The 16,311-nt window shown below is 45.0% G+C and overlaps 4 protein-coding genes across 7 annotated transcripts in view; 3 read left to right on the forward strand and 1 right to left on the reverse strand.

Moving 5' to 3' along the window:
- The window catches only part of vat1 (vesicle amine transport 1), a 28,726-nt gene extending 24,580 nt beyond the window's left edge, over positions 1-4,146 (forward strand). Inside the window, exon 6 of the mRNA XM_019875786.1 lies at positions 122-4,146. Coding sequence (XP_019731345.1) covers positions 122-388 — 267 coding nt within the window. The 3' untranslated portion in view covers positions 389-4,146. The remainder of the gene's footprint in view (positions 1-121) is intronic.
- Positions 4,147-6,072: 1,926 nt separating this feature from the next.
- On the reverse strand, positions 6,073-10,825 carry LOC109519336 (uncharacterized). Of its 4 annotated transcripts, none has more exons than XM_019875785.1 (6): positions 10,740-10,825; positions 9,684-9,870; positions 9,304-9,407; positions 6,848-9,130; positions 6,509-6,717; positions 6,073-6,433 (listed from the first exon to the last, which is right to left on the reverse strand). In XM_019875785.1, the coding sequence occupies exons 2-6, from the start codon at positions 9,865-9,867 to the stop codon at positions 6,346-6,348; spliced, it is 2,868 nt and encodes a 955-aa protein (XP_019731344.1). In that variant the 5' UTR covers positions 9,868-9,870; positions 10,740-10,825; the 3' UTR covers positions 6,073-6,345. The 4 variants fall into 4 exon arrangements, with proteins under 4 accessions (XP_019731344.1, XP_019731342.1, XP_019731343.1 ...); XM_019875783.1 differs by having other exon boundaries at positions 9,684-9,867; positions 10,740-10,824; XM_019875784.1 differs by lacking the exon at positions 10,740-10,825 and adding an exon at positions 10,310-10,431 and having other exon boundaries at positions 9,684-9,867.
- A 29-nt stretch (positions 10,826-10,854) lies between these two features.
- phb (prohibitin) lies at positions 10,855-14,349 on the forward strand. Its single transcript, XM_019875794.1, has 7 exons — positions 10,855-10,968; positions 11,405-11,508; positions 12,534-12,695; positions 12,782-12,924; positions 13,005-13,121; positions 13,791-13,886; positions 13,977-14,349. Exons 2-7 carry the CDS (start codon positions 11,424-11,426, stop codon positions 14,187-14,189), a joined length of 816 nt encoding a protein of 271 aa, XP_019731353.1. The 5' UTR covers positions 10,855-10,968; positions 11,405-11,423; the 3' UTR covers positions 14,190-14,349.
- A 298-nt stretch (positions 14,350-14,647) lies between these two features.
- znf652 (zinc finger protein 652) overlaps positions 14,648-16,311 on the forward strand; it is a 14,801-nt gene continuing 13,137 nt past the window's right edge. The window contains exon 1 of the mRNA XM_019875720.1: positions 14,648-15,194. The gene's annotated coding sequence lies outside the window, so the exon portion shown is untranslated. The remainder of the gene's footprint in view (positions 15,195-16,311) is intronic.

Here is a 16,311-nt window from a genome sequence, read left to right on the forward strand (position 1 = left end):
TCTCACTGGACCGGTTCGCGGCCGAGTGTGAAGCGTTTGGAGCACAGAATCAGCGCCTCCAAATCTGTGGCCGTGGACATTCCAACCAACCAATCCCTCTTCTCTCTCGTTTTCTCTGCAGGTGGGTGACGCCATGCGAAAGATGCAGGAAAGGAACAACATCGGCAAGGTGGTCCTCATTACGGAGCCTATGCCCGAGGAGGAGAAGAAAGAAGAGGCACCGGTGGCAGACAAGAAGAAGGATGACAAGAAGAAGGATGACAAGAAGAAAGACGACAAGAAGAAGGATGACGGCAAGAAGGAAGAGAAGAAGGACGACAAGAAGAAGGAGGAGGCCAAGAAGGATGAGGAGGAGAAGAAGGAAGAGGTCAAGAAGGAAGAGAAGTGAAAGGGGGGAGGGGATCCAGATTGGTAGTTTGGGGCTGATGGTGGGAGTGGGGTGGGGAGATTAAACCACTCTCATTCCCATCCAGATCTCTTTTAGTGATTACTCCTGCCTAACCATTAAAAAAAAAAAAAAAAATCACCTCATCAGACAGTGATTTTTTTTCCTTTCCCCCCACCTCCCGGTGGGTCGCCCATCTCCACTCACCCTCTCCCATCTATAGCCACCTCTTCCAACTGTGCTTAATTATCGTTACCTGCTCCCCCTTTTTACTGTCATGGACCTCACGCACAGACAGGCACAAAGACGACCAAGACGAACCGCACCCACCCTTCCTACCGCCCTCCAGTTATGTCACTCAGATGAGTCAGCGAGTCCTATGATTGGTCACCGCTCAGCACCAACAAGTATCCCCTGCTAATTTGACAGAGCGCCACAGTTAATAATAGTCGCTCATAGAGAGCCTCTCTGTGTGTAAGATGAATTGGGCAGTGGGAAGAAGAGGGGCATGTGGGTCTTTTTTTTCAACTGCTGACGGCCACAAGCTGAAAGAAGCACTGTCACACCGAGGCCTCCCTCTCGCTCCTTTTCAGCAAGTCCTGCCGGTCACCCCAACTCAACCAAAAGGGTGGGGGTTCCAGTACAAGCCTCCAACCCCCTCTTCTTCCCGTTCCCTCTCCGTGGTCGGCATAGCAACAGGCGTGAGGCTTGTCAAGAGATGCCACTATCCTTCCCCACAAGCCTCCCCCCCCCCCCCAATGTATGCCATCAATGTATCTCCCCCATTCCTCTCTTCCTCTTAAAGTATTGTAGGTGATAACACTGAAAAGACATGGGCCCTTCCTCTCAAAAAACTAATTCCTTGATAAAGCCTAGTGAGTATTGACAATTGAATGTGAGCAAGTTGTGGCTAAATAAAGTGCACGCCGCCGCCTAGTGGTCGTTAGAAAAGTTCTCATCACGAGCGCAGAATTTTGACTAGATAGCTTCAGGACACCAAACAAACTTACGCAATCCAAAGAATTCTTATCAATGAATTCGTCAGAGACTTTTTTTACCCTTCCTACTTGCTTTCAATATTCTCTTTTCGCTATTGTCGTCGTGCCTTTTTCTGACTAAAAACCGGAAGACATATTTTTTGTTTTTAAAAATACCCAAATAGGTAGTAACTCTTGCCGTCCGTCTGCCTGCCTGTCTGTTAGTGTGGGTGCCCCCTAAATGGCAACTGGTGAATTTGTTTATAAATGTATAAAAAATGTATTAGGAAAAAAATGTGTTCAGCATGAGTGGCCTCCCTCATGTTTTGTGTGCCATTGTGTGTGCGTGCGCATGTGTCTGTCCTCAGGTCATCTGTCCCCCAAACTAACCAAGCCCAGCGCCATCTTTAACCCCCCATTCCCACCCCCCAGCCCCGAGTCCCTTCCTCTTGGGCTGAACAGGGAGGACAAAGTGGTGTTTTGTACGTTTTGCACTCTGTTCGCTGATCCTAATGCACTTACAAACGAGGCGCTCGCACCCCAGCCCCGTCCTCCATCCATTCACCAGATTGCGTGTGGCGCCCCCGAGTGGGCTGGAGTGTGAGCAGAGCGTGGACCCATGCATCCTGTCCAGCTCTGGTTCTGATGACGATGATTATTGTTATTATTCGTGTTTTGTTTTAATCTGCTGGGCTCCCTTTGTGAACCTGTGCACGGTGCTTCTGTTTCGAGTGCCATGTGTGATGAAAGAAACGCGACCCCCACCCCTAAAAAAAAAAAAAAAAAAAAAAAAAAAAAAAAGTAATGTAGTATTTTGTTGGTTTGTTTGGAGTGTTGGGGACCCTTTTTATTTTTAAGCTGTCTTTTGTGTCCGAACCACGTGTGCCAAATGACAATGTATATTCCTCTTGTCAATGCTTTGAATATTTACAGCGCATACAAAAAAAATATATATACAGTATGAAGCTAAGTGTGGTTTTGGATGCATTTTCAATCCTCTTTGGAAGTCAAGATTTCCAGTGCATCTAACAAATATCCCAAACATGTGCTCCGAGAAAGGGTTGTTGTTGTTGTTTTCATTTCTTTTGTTTTCCTCACTTTTGATTGTCGGCTTGTCGCTCGAGCTCATGGGCCCGCACTGTGCCAACTCCTCCTTGCACACAGCTTACCTCAGTCCATCCCTAAACTAGACAGAAACATCCTTTTCACTGTGCTCTACCAGCTCCCGTAAGTGGTCCGCCATGACCCGTCCATGTGTTTACAACCACGTCACAGTGAGAAGGAGCTGCACAAGGTCCATTTTTACACTTCAACATCAAGTGTACATAATGTGAGACTTACTTTCTTTCTTAACTGCATGCACTCGTGTGGCGAGTGAGTGAGCAGATGTTGTTCCGGGTCCAAACCAGACATACTAGCCTGATGTTTGATCCCGTTTAAAAAAAAAACAACAAAAAACACTAGCTGTCTGGAAAGGGAAACTTCATGCATCTTTCGATGTGCAATACTGTGATAAAATGTCTTAGGCCGCCTTCACACCATTTTTTTTTTTACTCTAGATCCTCTGTTTACTAAAGTCAAGCAATGGTTTTCAAACTTCCTAATTATTTTTAAAAATTCAAGCTCTCGAGTACCATCATAATGCCTAATGCTTAGGCCTGCTATGCTACTGTATTGGAACAGTAGCATAGTAGGCCTAAAAACAAGCCAGAGGTTTTGTTCCTAAAAAGAACATTTAACATATGGTAAGCCACTGTAACTTGATGCACAGTTTGAACATTAACGCTGCACTTAAAAACAGCTAAGTAAAATTCTAAAAACCTGTAGTGACTCGCTGCAGTGACCCCTGATTGGACGGGCATAAAGTTTCAACAGCTTCAATAATGACTGAATTAATCAGAAGTATCCAGACAGGTCCAACTCAAGCAAAGGACTCTTAAACCTTCGTGCGTGGCACTAGCAGTTAGCCACGTAGCATAGGGAAGGGGACCAAAGACATTGGCACTGTATTGTATGTCATATAGCTCTGAGGTAAACTGCTGGTTTGTGGATCCGATCACCACTTCCTGCGACATCTTTAAATGGTTTTGCAGCATTTCCAGACACTTATGCAACAGGAGGAAAGTTTCCGAGCAAACACTGCGTGCGGTTCTGGATTGGATGTTACATGCTCCTTTTCGAAGTGTGTGCGGCGAGGAAAGAGGGGCTGAAAAAAAATGCACTGAGACAATAAGCGGTCAATCGTATTCCTTTTTTTTGGGGGGGGGGGGGCTTCTGTGGAGCTGATACCGGCTGTCTTTCAACATGGTTTCTCAGGTCCTTCCAACAGTTTGAGCTCAATTTACAGCACAATCCGTCACGTCCGCGTCCCATTGGTGGAAATGTTCCCAAATTCCACATCGCTTTTCCATTCACGCCTGCCAGCCAACCAGTGAAGCGGTCTCAGTTCAAGTTATTGGCTGATCATGTACAGTAATCGGATGCATGTTTAGTTTAAAAAAAAATGTAATGGTGTGTGTATGTTGTGTGTACATACAGCTTAGTTTAGTGTTCTTGTGGTAGTGTGGTGTGAGAAAGAATGCCCGCTCAGTCATGTGTCAAGTTGCCAAGCGAAGCCTCCAGCATGGGCAGCCACCTAACTCTGGGAATGTGCCGCCTCTCTTCCCCCGTCCCTGCACCAAAATGTTCACCATCCGACCCCTCCGCCCCCTGTCCCCCCGCAACACAGGCTTCCCTCAAACGTGATAATTTTCGCACGTGTTGTGTAGCTTTGTTTGCCCCAATAAAAAAAAAAACCAAAAGAAAAACAACGCTCATCAAAATCATCAATTTTGTTGTTGTTTTTTTTTTTTTTAACCCTTGATGAATTGATGCTGCTTCATTCTGTGCTCGACTCTGAGTGGGCTCCGTGTGGGCCTCTACAGCTTGTAACGCTTCAGTGTGTAATGTTACCATATGCCTTACATGTTTTCCAGGACTAATAAAATAAAAAAAAAAGCATAACAAGAAATATGAAAATTGTCTGTGTTTTGTTTAATAAGTACGATTACATCGATACAGGAGAAAAAAATGTACCAGGGGATTTAACTAGGGCCTAGCCAATACAGAATTATTATTTTTTTAAGGCTGATACAAACTCCAATATTTAGAAGGAAAAAAATTCAAAGAACCCAAAAATGAGTGGATTATTTGAAAAATAAACATACACATTCTAAAATATTTATATTTAACATGTATTTGATGCTTATAATAACAAAGATATTAATTATAGTCATAAGATTTGATTGCTTTACAATACTTTGTCTGACAGTATTTGTTAAATTTTAGAACAGAGAGGAATTTTTGCTTCCAAAAGCGTGCAAAAAAACATGAACTGATGAATTTAGGTTTAGATTTAGGCCACAAATGTATACGCGTGTTCATAAGCAACATAAAGAGTGCAGTTACTGGCAAAATATGATTTATGCATGATGTCCTTTAACATTAAATGACATTTCTTGTAGTCTGGTATTTTCTTTACCATGAAGCGATGATTCTCAAAATAAAAACGACATCACCTTTCCCACGTCAAAATATGTCATCGTACTGTCGACAGAGTTGCATTAAATATATATGATTCCCCTCCGTTGCTTAGCAACCCCACTGATCGACTCGTACAGGCACGGTCTTGAGCACATGGTCTGCAAACGTGTCTGGTAAACGGAAGCAAACCTCGCTGTCTGCGAAGGCTGAAATTGTCTCTCACTTTCGAAAGGGAGTCTCGCAGACGTCGGCGGCACTGGCAATTGCCTCTGGCAGGTTACATTTGCTGACTGAATGTTTTAAGAGATTAAGTAGGAACGCGATAGTTCTTTGTTTCATGTCTTATAAAATAATTTTTTCTTCTTATACACCTATTTGCAAGTGACATAGTTATACTGAATTACATGTTCATATTTTTACGTCTCTAAATGTTCACGCTGTATTTATACATCAGTTGGACGGCCATTTTATTGGAAATGGTTCCAACGAACCACCGTTATAACGTACAGATTCGTTTTGTCCCTCGAGGTACGTTGTAACGAGGTTCGACTTTAATACAGATTCAGTGAAAGAATAAATGTACCCATTTCGCAACGTATGAATAATGCAATCTAAGGATGAATATAAATCTTATCAACATATATACACTGACAGACATTGTGTCGGAATGGGAATATGAGAGGATGGATCAAGATGCAATTTCCCAGCTGTCTCAGGGCAGTAGGCCATTCGCGCTTGCACTCACATCAAGGGACAATTCAGAGTGTTCATATATATATATATATATATATATATATATATATATATATTATTTATTTTATTTGGGGTGGGGTTTCTTGGAAAATTGCAATGCTAAGGCTCTTGTCAGAGCCATTTTGTGTTTACATGTAGGTCGCCATTGTGGCCGATAGGTGTCACTATTGCATCGGGTCATACAGCTATTTAAGCAGGAAGTGCTCATCAATCATCTCTCTCCATTAAAGTTTAAGATGGAGTTCAAAATATTGTTCTTTATGGAAGAATATATCTCTTAAATGTATATACTTATGATTGTTACTAAAGGTATCCCCTTTAATAAAGTCTGAGTATACATTTAGAAAGACAGAAATACACATTTGTACACCGTATTCTGAAATATGTCATTCATTAACAGCAATGGCAATCCAATAGTAGGTTTTTTTTCTTCAAAAGGTTAAATTGCTTTTGATGCAGTTTAACCTGCTAATAATTAAGCGACCATATTTCCTTAAATAGCGGGCTCCTCTCTTATAAGACACCTTATCCTTAGTGTAAAGCTTTATGTAGAGTTTTTAATTATGATTGTGGAAAAATATTTGTTAAAAAGTATTTTGTAAAATGAATGGTCGTCCCATTTATGCATCTTATCCCAATTTGCAATATTACACTATAAAATGCTCAGACCAAATCCCACGTGTAAACGGATAATGCGACCGGGAACTCTCAAGACGTGAAAGATTGACCTTTAATCCCGTGTGCCGTCAATACTTCTGAGAGGCGTTCCAAGTAGGAAGAATCCGGGTAACCGTTCCTGAGGGGCAAAATTCGAGTTTTACCATCTTCCTTTCTGCAGCACGCACTCGTCATCATCAACAGCCTGACTCACCCCGATCGGCCGCCCTGCAGGCTGGTCTTGTGCGGGATGGTGTCCCAGGTCACACTGGAGCCCTTCTCCTTGCTCGTCACAGTGAAGGTGAGGCCCTGCCGGAAGGCGTCTTCCAGCCTGGGCAACAGATTCCTGCTCTTGTCGCAGTCGGGGAGGAAGGCCTCGAAGACGCCCCCTTGGAAGGGCTTTCCAGGAGACGGGTGATGGTCCTGGTGATTCAAGAGGAAATAATTTACTCCTTAGACAAACAACCTTTCACGCTCATATTCACACCTCCACAGAGTGACAAGTGAACCATGCAGTCAGGCGAAATTGTATTCTTACAAACAAGCTTCCCACCTTTTGTATACCATCAGGAACGAGATAGGTGACCTTGATGGTGGCATGCTTGTTGTGACCAGGCAGGCTGAAATTGAGTTTGCAGTGGTTCATTGTGCCCTGGATGCCCGCCGGTGTCGGGTTCTGCGGTGGTCCACTGTGGCACACCCTACAATGGATGTGAACGGCATCCAGGCACTTGGTGCACATGACCACCCCGCACTCCGTCCTATTCATGGAGGTGCCGGCCTCCCCACACACGCAGATGGCACCTGGCTGGGGTTCCTTCTGCTGAGACTGTGTGACTTTGTCATTTTGAGGCGTCACTGACCAGGCGCCATCCACGTTTGCCGGGCTCGCTTTATTTCCTTGGACCGATGTCTTACGTCTATCCATCATGCTTGCCTTTTCCAATTTCTCCTTGAGGATGGAGTCTTTCCTGGCAACTTGACTGTCAGCTCCGTTGGCAAGCTCAGCCTGGCCCTCAAGGTGCGAGATCCGTTCCTGAGTTGCAGAATATGGCTGGGTTTCCGAGGACGAACAAGCGTCGCCGTCGTTTACTTGCCTCCCTATTGAAGCGCTGGTGGGGTCATTCTGCTTGTCTGCTTGGGTTCTGTCTCCAGAAAAGACCTCTCGCAGAGAAGCGGCTACTTGATCGCACAAGCGTTTAGGGCCGGTGAGATACAAACTATTCCTCATCACCCGGACACTAATCTTTGTGAAGCGTCGGCGAACTTCCGCGCAGCAGGCCTGCAAGGTTTCATCTTCCACGCCACTGACGCCGAGCTCAGAGAGGTGAAGCTCATGCACGCAAATATCTGCGCTGATGGTGTCAACCAGTTCCTGTAAAGCAAGCTGGCACGCAGTGACGGCAGACTGCTCGGAGCCGCTGATGACGATGACGGATTGGATCCTCCCGTGCGATCCTCCCTCTTTTAGTTGCAGGTCGCACGTCAAGGTTTCCACTTGGTTGCTGTAGACATCTTTAATATGAAGCCACATCATCGTGGACATGACAACCTCCGCATGGTAGACTTCAGGTTGGTCCTTCTGTCTTTGGTCACTCACGCTAGAGGTCCTGGCTCTGGGCGGAAATGCAGAGGAATTATCTTCAGTCTTCTGAAATCTCTGCTGAGTCGTTCCTGCAAAACTGTTAGTTCTCTTCGCCATGGATCCCGTGTGGACTTTTCCAGGTGATTGGATGGGAGTCCTGAAGGATCTTGTACTCTTCACAGCAACGTCTGAAGAGGTTTTATTCCTCATTAAGGGACGCAAAACTCCACTTGGGTCTCCTGCTGCTTCCGACCTCAACTCATGAGTGGAATGCTTCCTCGGATTCGAGGTTCCGCGTAAGTTTCCTGGAGGAGTCTGTCGTGGTGGGCCGGACTCTTTAAATCGAGCAGCCACATGATACGTTTTGCCATCTTCTGATTGCCGCACGCGATTCTTCCCAACATTCAGAGTGCTTGAGATGGACTGCGACACGGCAAGCGTGTCGCGCTCCTCAGCAGTGGTGTGGCGAGAAGACGGAATTCCAAGAAGACTAGCGACGTCTTCCGTTTCCACCACTCGATGTTCCCGGAGGAGGAATTGCTTGGCCTCGGACACCTCAGTGTAGTCACCGATGAGGAAGACACAGCTGTCATTGTCACTGAGAAGAAGTTTCGGAAATCTGACACGTAACGTCTCCATCGCTTGCTGCAGGTCCACCCTAGGGTCCAGGTCACTCTTGCGTAGCTCAGCCTGACAGATTCTCCTCTCGCTCTCCTGGTAAAGCTCACTTAGTGCCGTCCTCGCGAGCTCTATGCGGTCTCGTTCCTTGTCGCCATCGCCAGTTGTGACTCGCAGAAACAGAGTAGTGATCCCCTGATTGGTCACGTCCACCACTTCGACGCCATACCGACTCAGTAAGCGCTGGTACTCGTGGCCATGGTGCTTCTGCAGATACTGGAACACGTCTGCATCCACCATCAGCGAGAGGTCCTCTTCAGGGGTGGGAAAACCACCAGTAAGATCTCTTTCATCTCCTTTCTTCCTGGGGGTCTTGATCGGAAACTCTGAGGAACTAACAAAAGGTCGACCTGAGCCTGAGAGCTCCAGTGACTGCGGATCTTCAGGATGGGAGCCAAGCAGCTGGGCTAAGACTGACTGCACTTCGGTATAGGCACCACGCAGTCGGCATAATGTCTTTGTCGAGTCGCAGCTCGTCTCAATACTGGGGTGCTCCCCGAGCAGACGAGTCAACGTGCTCCTTCCATTGGGAATCTGACTGCAATCCACAGTCGCTGTTAGACTTGTGATGACCTTGGAGAAATGAGGAAAAACACACATTTAGGCCTTCCTGAAATACTTGTTTCTTTGTCATTTGTTGGTAACCGTCTAAAGATGTTTTATTTCTTTTCTTTTCTTCTTCTGCTGCTGCTGCTGCTGCTGGTGGTGGTGGTGGTGAATAGTGAATGTCAGGGCTTTCCACGTACCTTGTTAGGATCCAGGTTTTGGCGATGCTCGCTGACAGTGAGCATGTACTCTTTCCCGTCCACTTTGAGAGTGTGCTGGCCATGTTGGATTACTCTCTGGGACACTAGGAGATAGTCAATGTGAGTGTGACTTAATGGAGAGATGTTATGCTTTTTTTTTCATATTCTTAAAAGGTGTTCAAGTGTCTGAAAAAGTTGTCTTTGAAAGCATTATTATGACCTCCACTGAAAACAAATTTATTTGATACATTTTTTTTTCTGTTATGGTCCACTTGCATTTGGGCCAAACGCGGGAATCATCAATCAGCCACATCCAGCAGATGAACATGTTAAGGACTGTGCTGTCCTGGTGGAGGTCTGCATCATAACCTAACACTGACCTCCACTGTCTTCAAACTGGACCAGGGCACAGTCGGGCTTTGTCCCATCAACTGTAACAGACACAATTTCCCCTCCACCGTTTCTGGGTCTCAGGAAGTAGACGGTTAATTTATCGATCAGCCGCTCTTCTGCAATGTCTGCAGGAAGGCCGCTCACTCGCACAGTCCTGCTCGCCTCTTCCATCTGCTGACAGACGACACAAGCACTCACAACATTAGAATCTAATTACATTTATTTTCAATGTTGCAAATATGGATCAATGTAGCAGTAACAGCAGTAACAGCAACCAGTGCAACTGTAGAACCAACGTCATATAAATATTGTTCAATTATTAACTTGAGATAGGACATGACACTGATTGAGACCTTTACCTAATATTGTGTCCATCTCGACTTTTTTGACAGACATTTGGCAGTGACACGCAAAACACACATTTCCCGGCGGTTGGTAATAATAAAAAGAATAATAAAACCTACTACAACTTTTTCGTACCATTTGTGCAAAAGCCGCGCATGTTTACAAGCTGTCAAATGCAGGAAGTGAGACAAAACACGTCTAATCCCCCATTCAAAACGGCGTTTTAAGTCTGTAACTAAATGCCCAAGCTATAAAAGCTACTTTTTACCTGCAAAATGTGTATCTGTTACCTTACAGACTCTTCGCGGTGGTTTATATGTCGCTTTTTATAGAGCGCCAAACACTCAAGAGCCAATACTAAAGTGAAACTGTCATTTGGCCTGTCCGTGTCAGGGGGCGATCGAGTGCGCTCGTTTACCCTAACAAGCCCTGCTCTGACACGAAGAAAAGTTGAGCATCTACATTATGCAATGTTAAATTTGGGTGTTTTTAAAAACAAAACTCTTCATTGTTTTACAGGTTAGTGGAAAACTAACTGAAATAATTTAAAGAGGAAAATAAAATGAACTTGGAGCCACTGTAAAGTGACGTTTGTGAACTCTGAAAGGACGTTTGGGAGGAAACTATCAAATAAACAGCCGTATAAATAAGTTTACGATAAATTGTGAGCTTTGTTTTATACTATCGGACCTACTTACCCGCAAAAGCAAATTAGCATGTTTAACATCATAGAGCAGAAGGTGCTTTAGAGATAAATCAAATACCGGATAATTCAGGAGTGGACTAGGAAGCTAAAACCGTAGAAGAAGAAATCTAGCCAATCGGATGCCATGTTACTTCAGCCGACGCGCATGCGCGCTGGAGTGGCGAGTTCATGTGCTGCACGTCGTGTCCGGTGGAGGTCACAGACGCTTGAGCGAAAAACAGGTGAGTTATCACACATGATGCCTAAAAGAGACGGGAAACGTTCGAATTTGGCCCAGCGATAATTCTCCTGCGAGCTTTTGAGATTATTTCAATGTGTTGTGCGGAGCTAATGTTGTATCTTTTAGCGTTCAGTAAGCGAAGCTCTTGAGGAGCCCGATTAGCAAGAGATAAGTGTCCTCCTCCCTCGCGTGCTGCTTATTAATTGGTTCGCTTGTGGTTATTTTGTTCTTTTTCGAGTGTGAGTGATGCGCAGGTGTGTCATTTCACACGGTTTTGTTCTCGTATTTTTCCCCACTAGCTGTCTTACTAGCTAGCTATTGAGTAAAGCTACGCAAGTTGACGCCTTCAGTCTCTCCCCTGCCAAAGTCAACAATGCGTGGCCTCGAAATGACTAAAACATGCTCTGAAACTCAACTTGTCTTGTTTTCTTTTGCAGTAAAACTAGATTTTCCACAATGGCCAAGCTGTTTGAGTCGATTGGGAAGCTGGGACTGGCGCTGGCCATTGGTGGAAGTGTTGTGAACTCTGCCCTATTCAATGGTGAATCCCTTTTTAATGGAAATAATGCAATAGATTTTATCATCAAAATGACACCCTCACAAGACATCTATGACTCCTAAAGGCTGTTATAAATATTATTTTTCTTGATTGTCATACAACAAGTTGCATAGTTAAGCCAAAATAAATTAAATGTACCAACAATTTAATAACAACTGGCAGACATGGCAGAAAACAGTTGGTTATTATGATTTCAGCTACATATTATGACATAAGTATCTGCTTGTGTACTGAGCAACCAGTCCCTTTTAAATATGCCTGAATATCAACTGCATGGTTGAAGTGACACAATTTCAATTCCCCAAACACACACACAAGTGGCAAAGCCATCATGACAGTGTAAAAAAAAAAAAAAACAACAACACAGAATTTATTTTCAGATTGTATTCAGGCATATTGCAAATCTGGATGAAAACCTGATCAGTATTGGGAATTTGCTAATGCGACGTAAACGTGCAGATTGGATATACCACTTCAATGCCTGCATGATGTCATCAAAGCACAGAGTTTGGTGAGCTAGCCGCACAGCGTCTGCTCAAATGCTTGAAATATCAATGTTAAAAACATGTGTCGTGAATCTACAACTACACTGAAAGTTAAGTAGGGCCTAAATATACTACATATCGTTTAGCCATGTCAGCCCAGGTCAGCTAAACGATATGTAATGTTGAAGAGCGACAGAACCGACTTCAGGAAGCAGCCTGTGTGCCTGCAGCCAGCCACAGTCCTCTCTGCAGTGGGCAGCGCCTATCCAAAAGCATAATTTCCTCCAGTATGTCTTCAGACTTCGGAGGGAAGCTTTTCTGCTCCTCCGAAGCTCGTTATGAAAGAAGAGGCACAGAGTGAGATGTGGAAACAGTGTCCTAAATAGGCAGACAGTTAAAGCTGCTAATATCGCTCACACAAATGAATTTGTTGATTTTTTTTTTTTTTTTAACAGCTTATTTCTCTCCAAAACACAATTTTCTTCTGCTGGTTAACTTCTACTATTTGTCTTCCTGTGACAGTTGATGCAGGGCACCAGGCGGTGATATTCGACAGGTTCCGGGGCGTGCAGGAATCAGTCGTCGGAGAGGGTACTCACTTCCTCATCCCATGGGTGCAGAAGCCCATCATTTTTGATTGCCGTTCCCGTCCACGAAACGTGCCCGTCATCACAGGAAGCAAAGGTACGTTGCTTAACCCGAACCTTAAAGCATTAATACATTAATGCATCATAGCCTTCAGGTTAAAATGTGATACTTCTCTCCCACAGATCTGCAGAATGTCAACATCACGTTACGAATCCTCTTCCGGCCGGTGAGCACTCAGCTCCCGCGCATCTTCACCAGCATTGGCGAGGACTATGACGAAAGAGTGCTGCCGTCCATTACCACAGAGGTGCTGAAGGCTGTTGTGGTGCGTAATATTTTATTTGACTCATTGGGCCCAGTTTGGATATTTGCCAATACTGATGCGCGATGGTTTGTCCTTTTAAGGCTCGTTTTGATGCCGGCGAGCTCATCACACAGAGGGAGCTGGTCTCTCGCCAGGTCAGCGAGGACCTCACAGAAAGAGCCTCCACCTTTGGCCTCATCTTAGATGACGTTTCATTGGTATGAAGAAATTATCACTATCGCACGCATCATAATAAAGCAACCTGCTGTAAGGGTAGACCTTAATTCCAATTTGTTGGTCTTACCAGATCTTTTGGATAGCTGCAGGCTTCCAACTTTTTGAAACAGTTCCCAGTAGGTCTGTGTCTGTTCCCAGTGCACAAAGCGAGGGCCATAAAGACATGCTTAGATGACTTTGGTGGGGAAGACCTTCAAATACACTTGAGATAAACTATAACAGAAGTGTCATTGGCAAACTTTATGACAAGGGGTGCGCAATATTCATGGTAGATGGGATAAATTTGGCCTTTGGTCTACTTTTCAACTAACGTCCAATCACGATAACGCTTGTTGATGATATCGTATGTGCCTCAGCATAAAAATGGCTTCAAACACATCTGACCACAGAGCTGACGAGCTTACAGACGTACGTGCGTGTACGTCAAACACTCCCACATCATCTCTGTTTCCTTGGCTGCCCCGGAACTACCTGCGGTATACTAGATTCTAAGCTAACGTGCTATGTACCAGCTTCAAGCTGCAGCTAGCTAGTGCAGCTAAACATGGTGCGGAGCCGCTCCTAAATCACTAAACCTGCCCCATCCCTGCTTCGTCTGTATAATGTGTGTGTGAGGATGGGCATTAAACAGTGGATTTGCATTATTTCAGACACACTTGACGTTTGGCAAGGAGTTCACAGAGGCTGTGGAGATGAAGCAGGTGGCACAGCAGGAGGCAGAGAGGGCCAGATTCGTTGTGGAGAAGGTAGTTCCTCTCTCTGTTTGGTTTCCCGTGTGATGGAGATGCGTGGATTAAAGCATACTTCAAATGTTGTCTCTTTTTTTTTCTGTTCAGGCGGAACAATTGAAGCAAGCCGCCATCATCTCAGCCGAGGGTGACTCGCAGGCTGCCCTGCTCATCGCCAATTCCCTCATGGAGGCCGGTGATGGCCTGGTGGAGCTGCGCAAACTGGAGGCGGCCGAGGACGTCGCCTTCCAGCTCTCTCGCGCGCGGAATGTCACGTACCTGCCATCAGGGCAGGGCACCTTGCTTCAGCTGCCCCAGTGATGATGTCCTTATCTGTGTAAACTATATTCAGTCGACTGTGTGAGAGAATTATTAGAACTCGCCTTTACAGCTGCTCATGTCTTTCGCGTGTGGATATGAAGAACATATAAAGCACCGTATTCCTCAAGATCAATAAAAAATGTCTTTCTACCGCCCTGTAGTCACGTGAGTCCTGTCCCAAAATTTCCATTGTGCGTCATTATAATTTTGGGCCACAAGAGAGGGCTGTTGTGTGCAATACCAAGGAGGTTCATTTCTAATTTCAGATACTGTATTATTGGGTTTGTGTAGAAAGAAACAGACATATCTATCTATCTAAAGATAGATATGTCTGTTTCTTTCCCACACACACCCACTAATATATACCTACATATATAAACCAAGCAACTTTATCATTCATGAATTAAATAATTTGAGAAATAATTTACACTGAATACCTTAAATACATTTTAAAATATATTATCCTAATTAAAATCCCAAAAGCTAATCATTCAAATGGAGGGAGTTTTAGTTATTTTTTTAATTTTAACCATTTGGCTGGCGTGATAGAATTTACCATTCCCTTTTGGTCAACAATATTCATCATTTGAGGATAGTTAAGCGCATGAGGCAGTCAGATGCATGATGGATTGTTGTCATTTAATCTATTCATTCTTTAATGAATTCAACCTTCCATCACGGATCTCTGGTGGGTGCGCGCGCGTCCCCAGCCCAGACAGCCGCGCGCCTGTCCTCCAGACGGCGGCGGCGACGACGAAGCGAAGGCGGCCTGGCCTGCCTGACTGGGATGAACGCGGGACGCCGACGTCAGAGCGACAAACGAACAACTCAGCTCGGCCGGGCCACGTAGCGCCAGCGGGGCGGCTCAGGTCGCCGGTGGGCTCCCGTCTCGGTTCATCTCGGGACAGCGGCTTCTTCTTCACTCCCTCCCGCGGTTGAAGAAGCGCATGAGACCCTGATCGTGAACTACCGTGCCTGCATGGGCTCCGGGAGGAGGTCGTAGAGGTAAGCCTGCCAAGGAAACAACCAAGTCAGCCAGCCAGCCATCCAGCTAGCCAGTTAGCCAGCCGGACCGCAACTTCATCTCGCCTTGCTTAGATGCATGACACGCGCAGGATGCGCTCATTGCTCACCGGTAGCTGTTGGTGAAGCTGCGGTGACTGGCTCCAGTGAGCGGCCGACTTAGTGACAGCGTCGACCCGGGGTGTCAATACAACACCTCATGTTGTTATTATTTAACATTTTATAGGTAACCTTCCTATCGTACACTCTCGACTAGTAACATAAACCAAAAATGGTCTTTTATTTGTGTTTTGTTTTTATTTATGAAGTTTTCCAAAAGCTGACACACTTTTTCCTCTCCTTGACGCGCCGTGTCGACGTTGTTGAGTTGCCGCTGCTCAAATATTTGACGTTACTGTTAGCTCTATGCTAACTAGCATAGTGTTGGAGGGATTTGGACTGGTTAAAAGACAAAAGTGAAAGTCTCCTCGCAATTGTTTTGGGAACACGTCATTAAACTTAGCTCTTTTAGTGTAATATTTTGACCGGTGGTGCAACTGTCGTGGAAAATTTGACATGCCCTTTTCTGCTAACGTAGCCAAGTTAGCTTGTCATGTGTGTACAGGTTAATGTAGTTGTTGGGGGGGAGTAGCTGAGCATGCTAAGTAGCTCAAGTTAACCGGGGCCTGTGCTGTGTTGGTGCAGTTTTCTGCGTTTGTTTTAACCCTTTGCACCCTTCTCGGTTACTACGCGAAGAACCATTTGACTGGCATTGCCAGCATTCGACCAGAGGAAGTGGAAAAACACAACCCAACTGCAGCCATAATTCCAAAAAATGATGTGGAATGGTGGCAAACCACCTCCCCAATGGCAAACACAAGTCGGGCCCAGTTTAGACTTTCCTGAACACTTAAATAAGATGGTCATATGTTGTTTTTAATTTAATAGCTTCTCAACGATGACATTTTATATTTCGACAGATTTTTGAGGAAGTATTAGTCTTTCCACATCTTCACCTACAAAACGTCTGAATGTTATGAGTGAAAAAAACATTGTCACAATATGCAGAAAAGTTATAATTGTATGGGGGGGGGGGTAAAATCATATTGTTATGAGTGAA

This window comes from Hippocampus comes, unplaced genomic scaffold (genome assembly GCF_001891065.2).
Source record: "Hippocampus comes isolate QL1 unplaced genomic scaffold, H_comes_QL1_v1.1 scaffold93, whole genome shotgun sequence".
Classification (NCBI taxonomy): Eukaryota; Metazoa; Chordata; class Actinopteri; order Syngnathiformes; family Syngnathidae; genus Hippocampus; species Hippocampus comes.

What these genes read in the sequence shown, in the direction of transcription:
- phb (XM_019875794.1), top strand. Translation starts at nt 11,424, where the DNA reads ATGGCCAAGCTGTTTGAGTCGATTGGGAAGCTGGGACTGGCGCTGGCC. An exon ending in GAACTCTGCCCTATTCAATG is followed by an intron (nt 11,509 to 12,533) that starts GTGAATCCCTTT and finishes TTCCTGTGACAG; the next exon opens with TTGATGCAGGGCACCAGGCG. An exon ending in CGTCATCACAGGAAGCAAAG is followed by an intron (nt 12,696 to 12,781) that starts GTACGTTGCTTA and finishes TCTCTCCCACAG; the next exon opens with ATCTGCAGAATGTCAACATC.
- LOC109519336 (XM_019875785.1), bottom strand. Translation starts at nt 9,867, where the DNA reads ATGGAAGAGGCGAGCAGGACTGTGCGAGTGAGCGGCCTTCCTGCAGAC. An exon ending in AAAACCTGGATCCTAACAAG is followed by an intron (nt 9,131 to 9,303) that starts GTACGTGGAAAG and finishes CATTTCTCCAAG; the next exon opens with GTCATCACAAGTCTAACAGC. An exon ending in TTCCTGATGGTATACAAAAG is followed by an intron (nt 6,718 to 6,847) that starts GTGGGAAGCTTG and finishes TTGAATCACCAG; the next exon opens with GACCATCACCCGTCTCCTGG.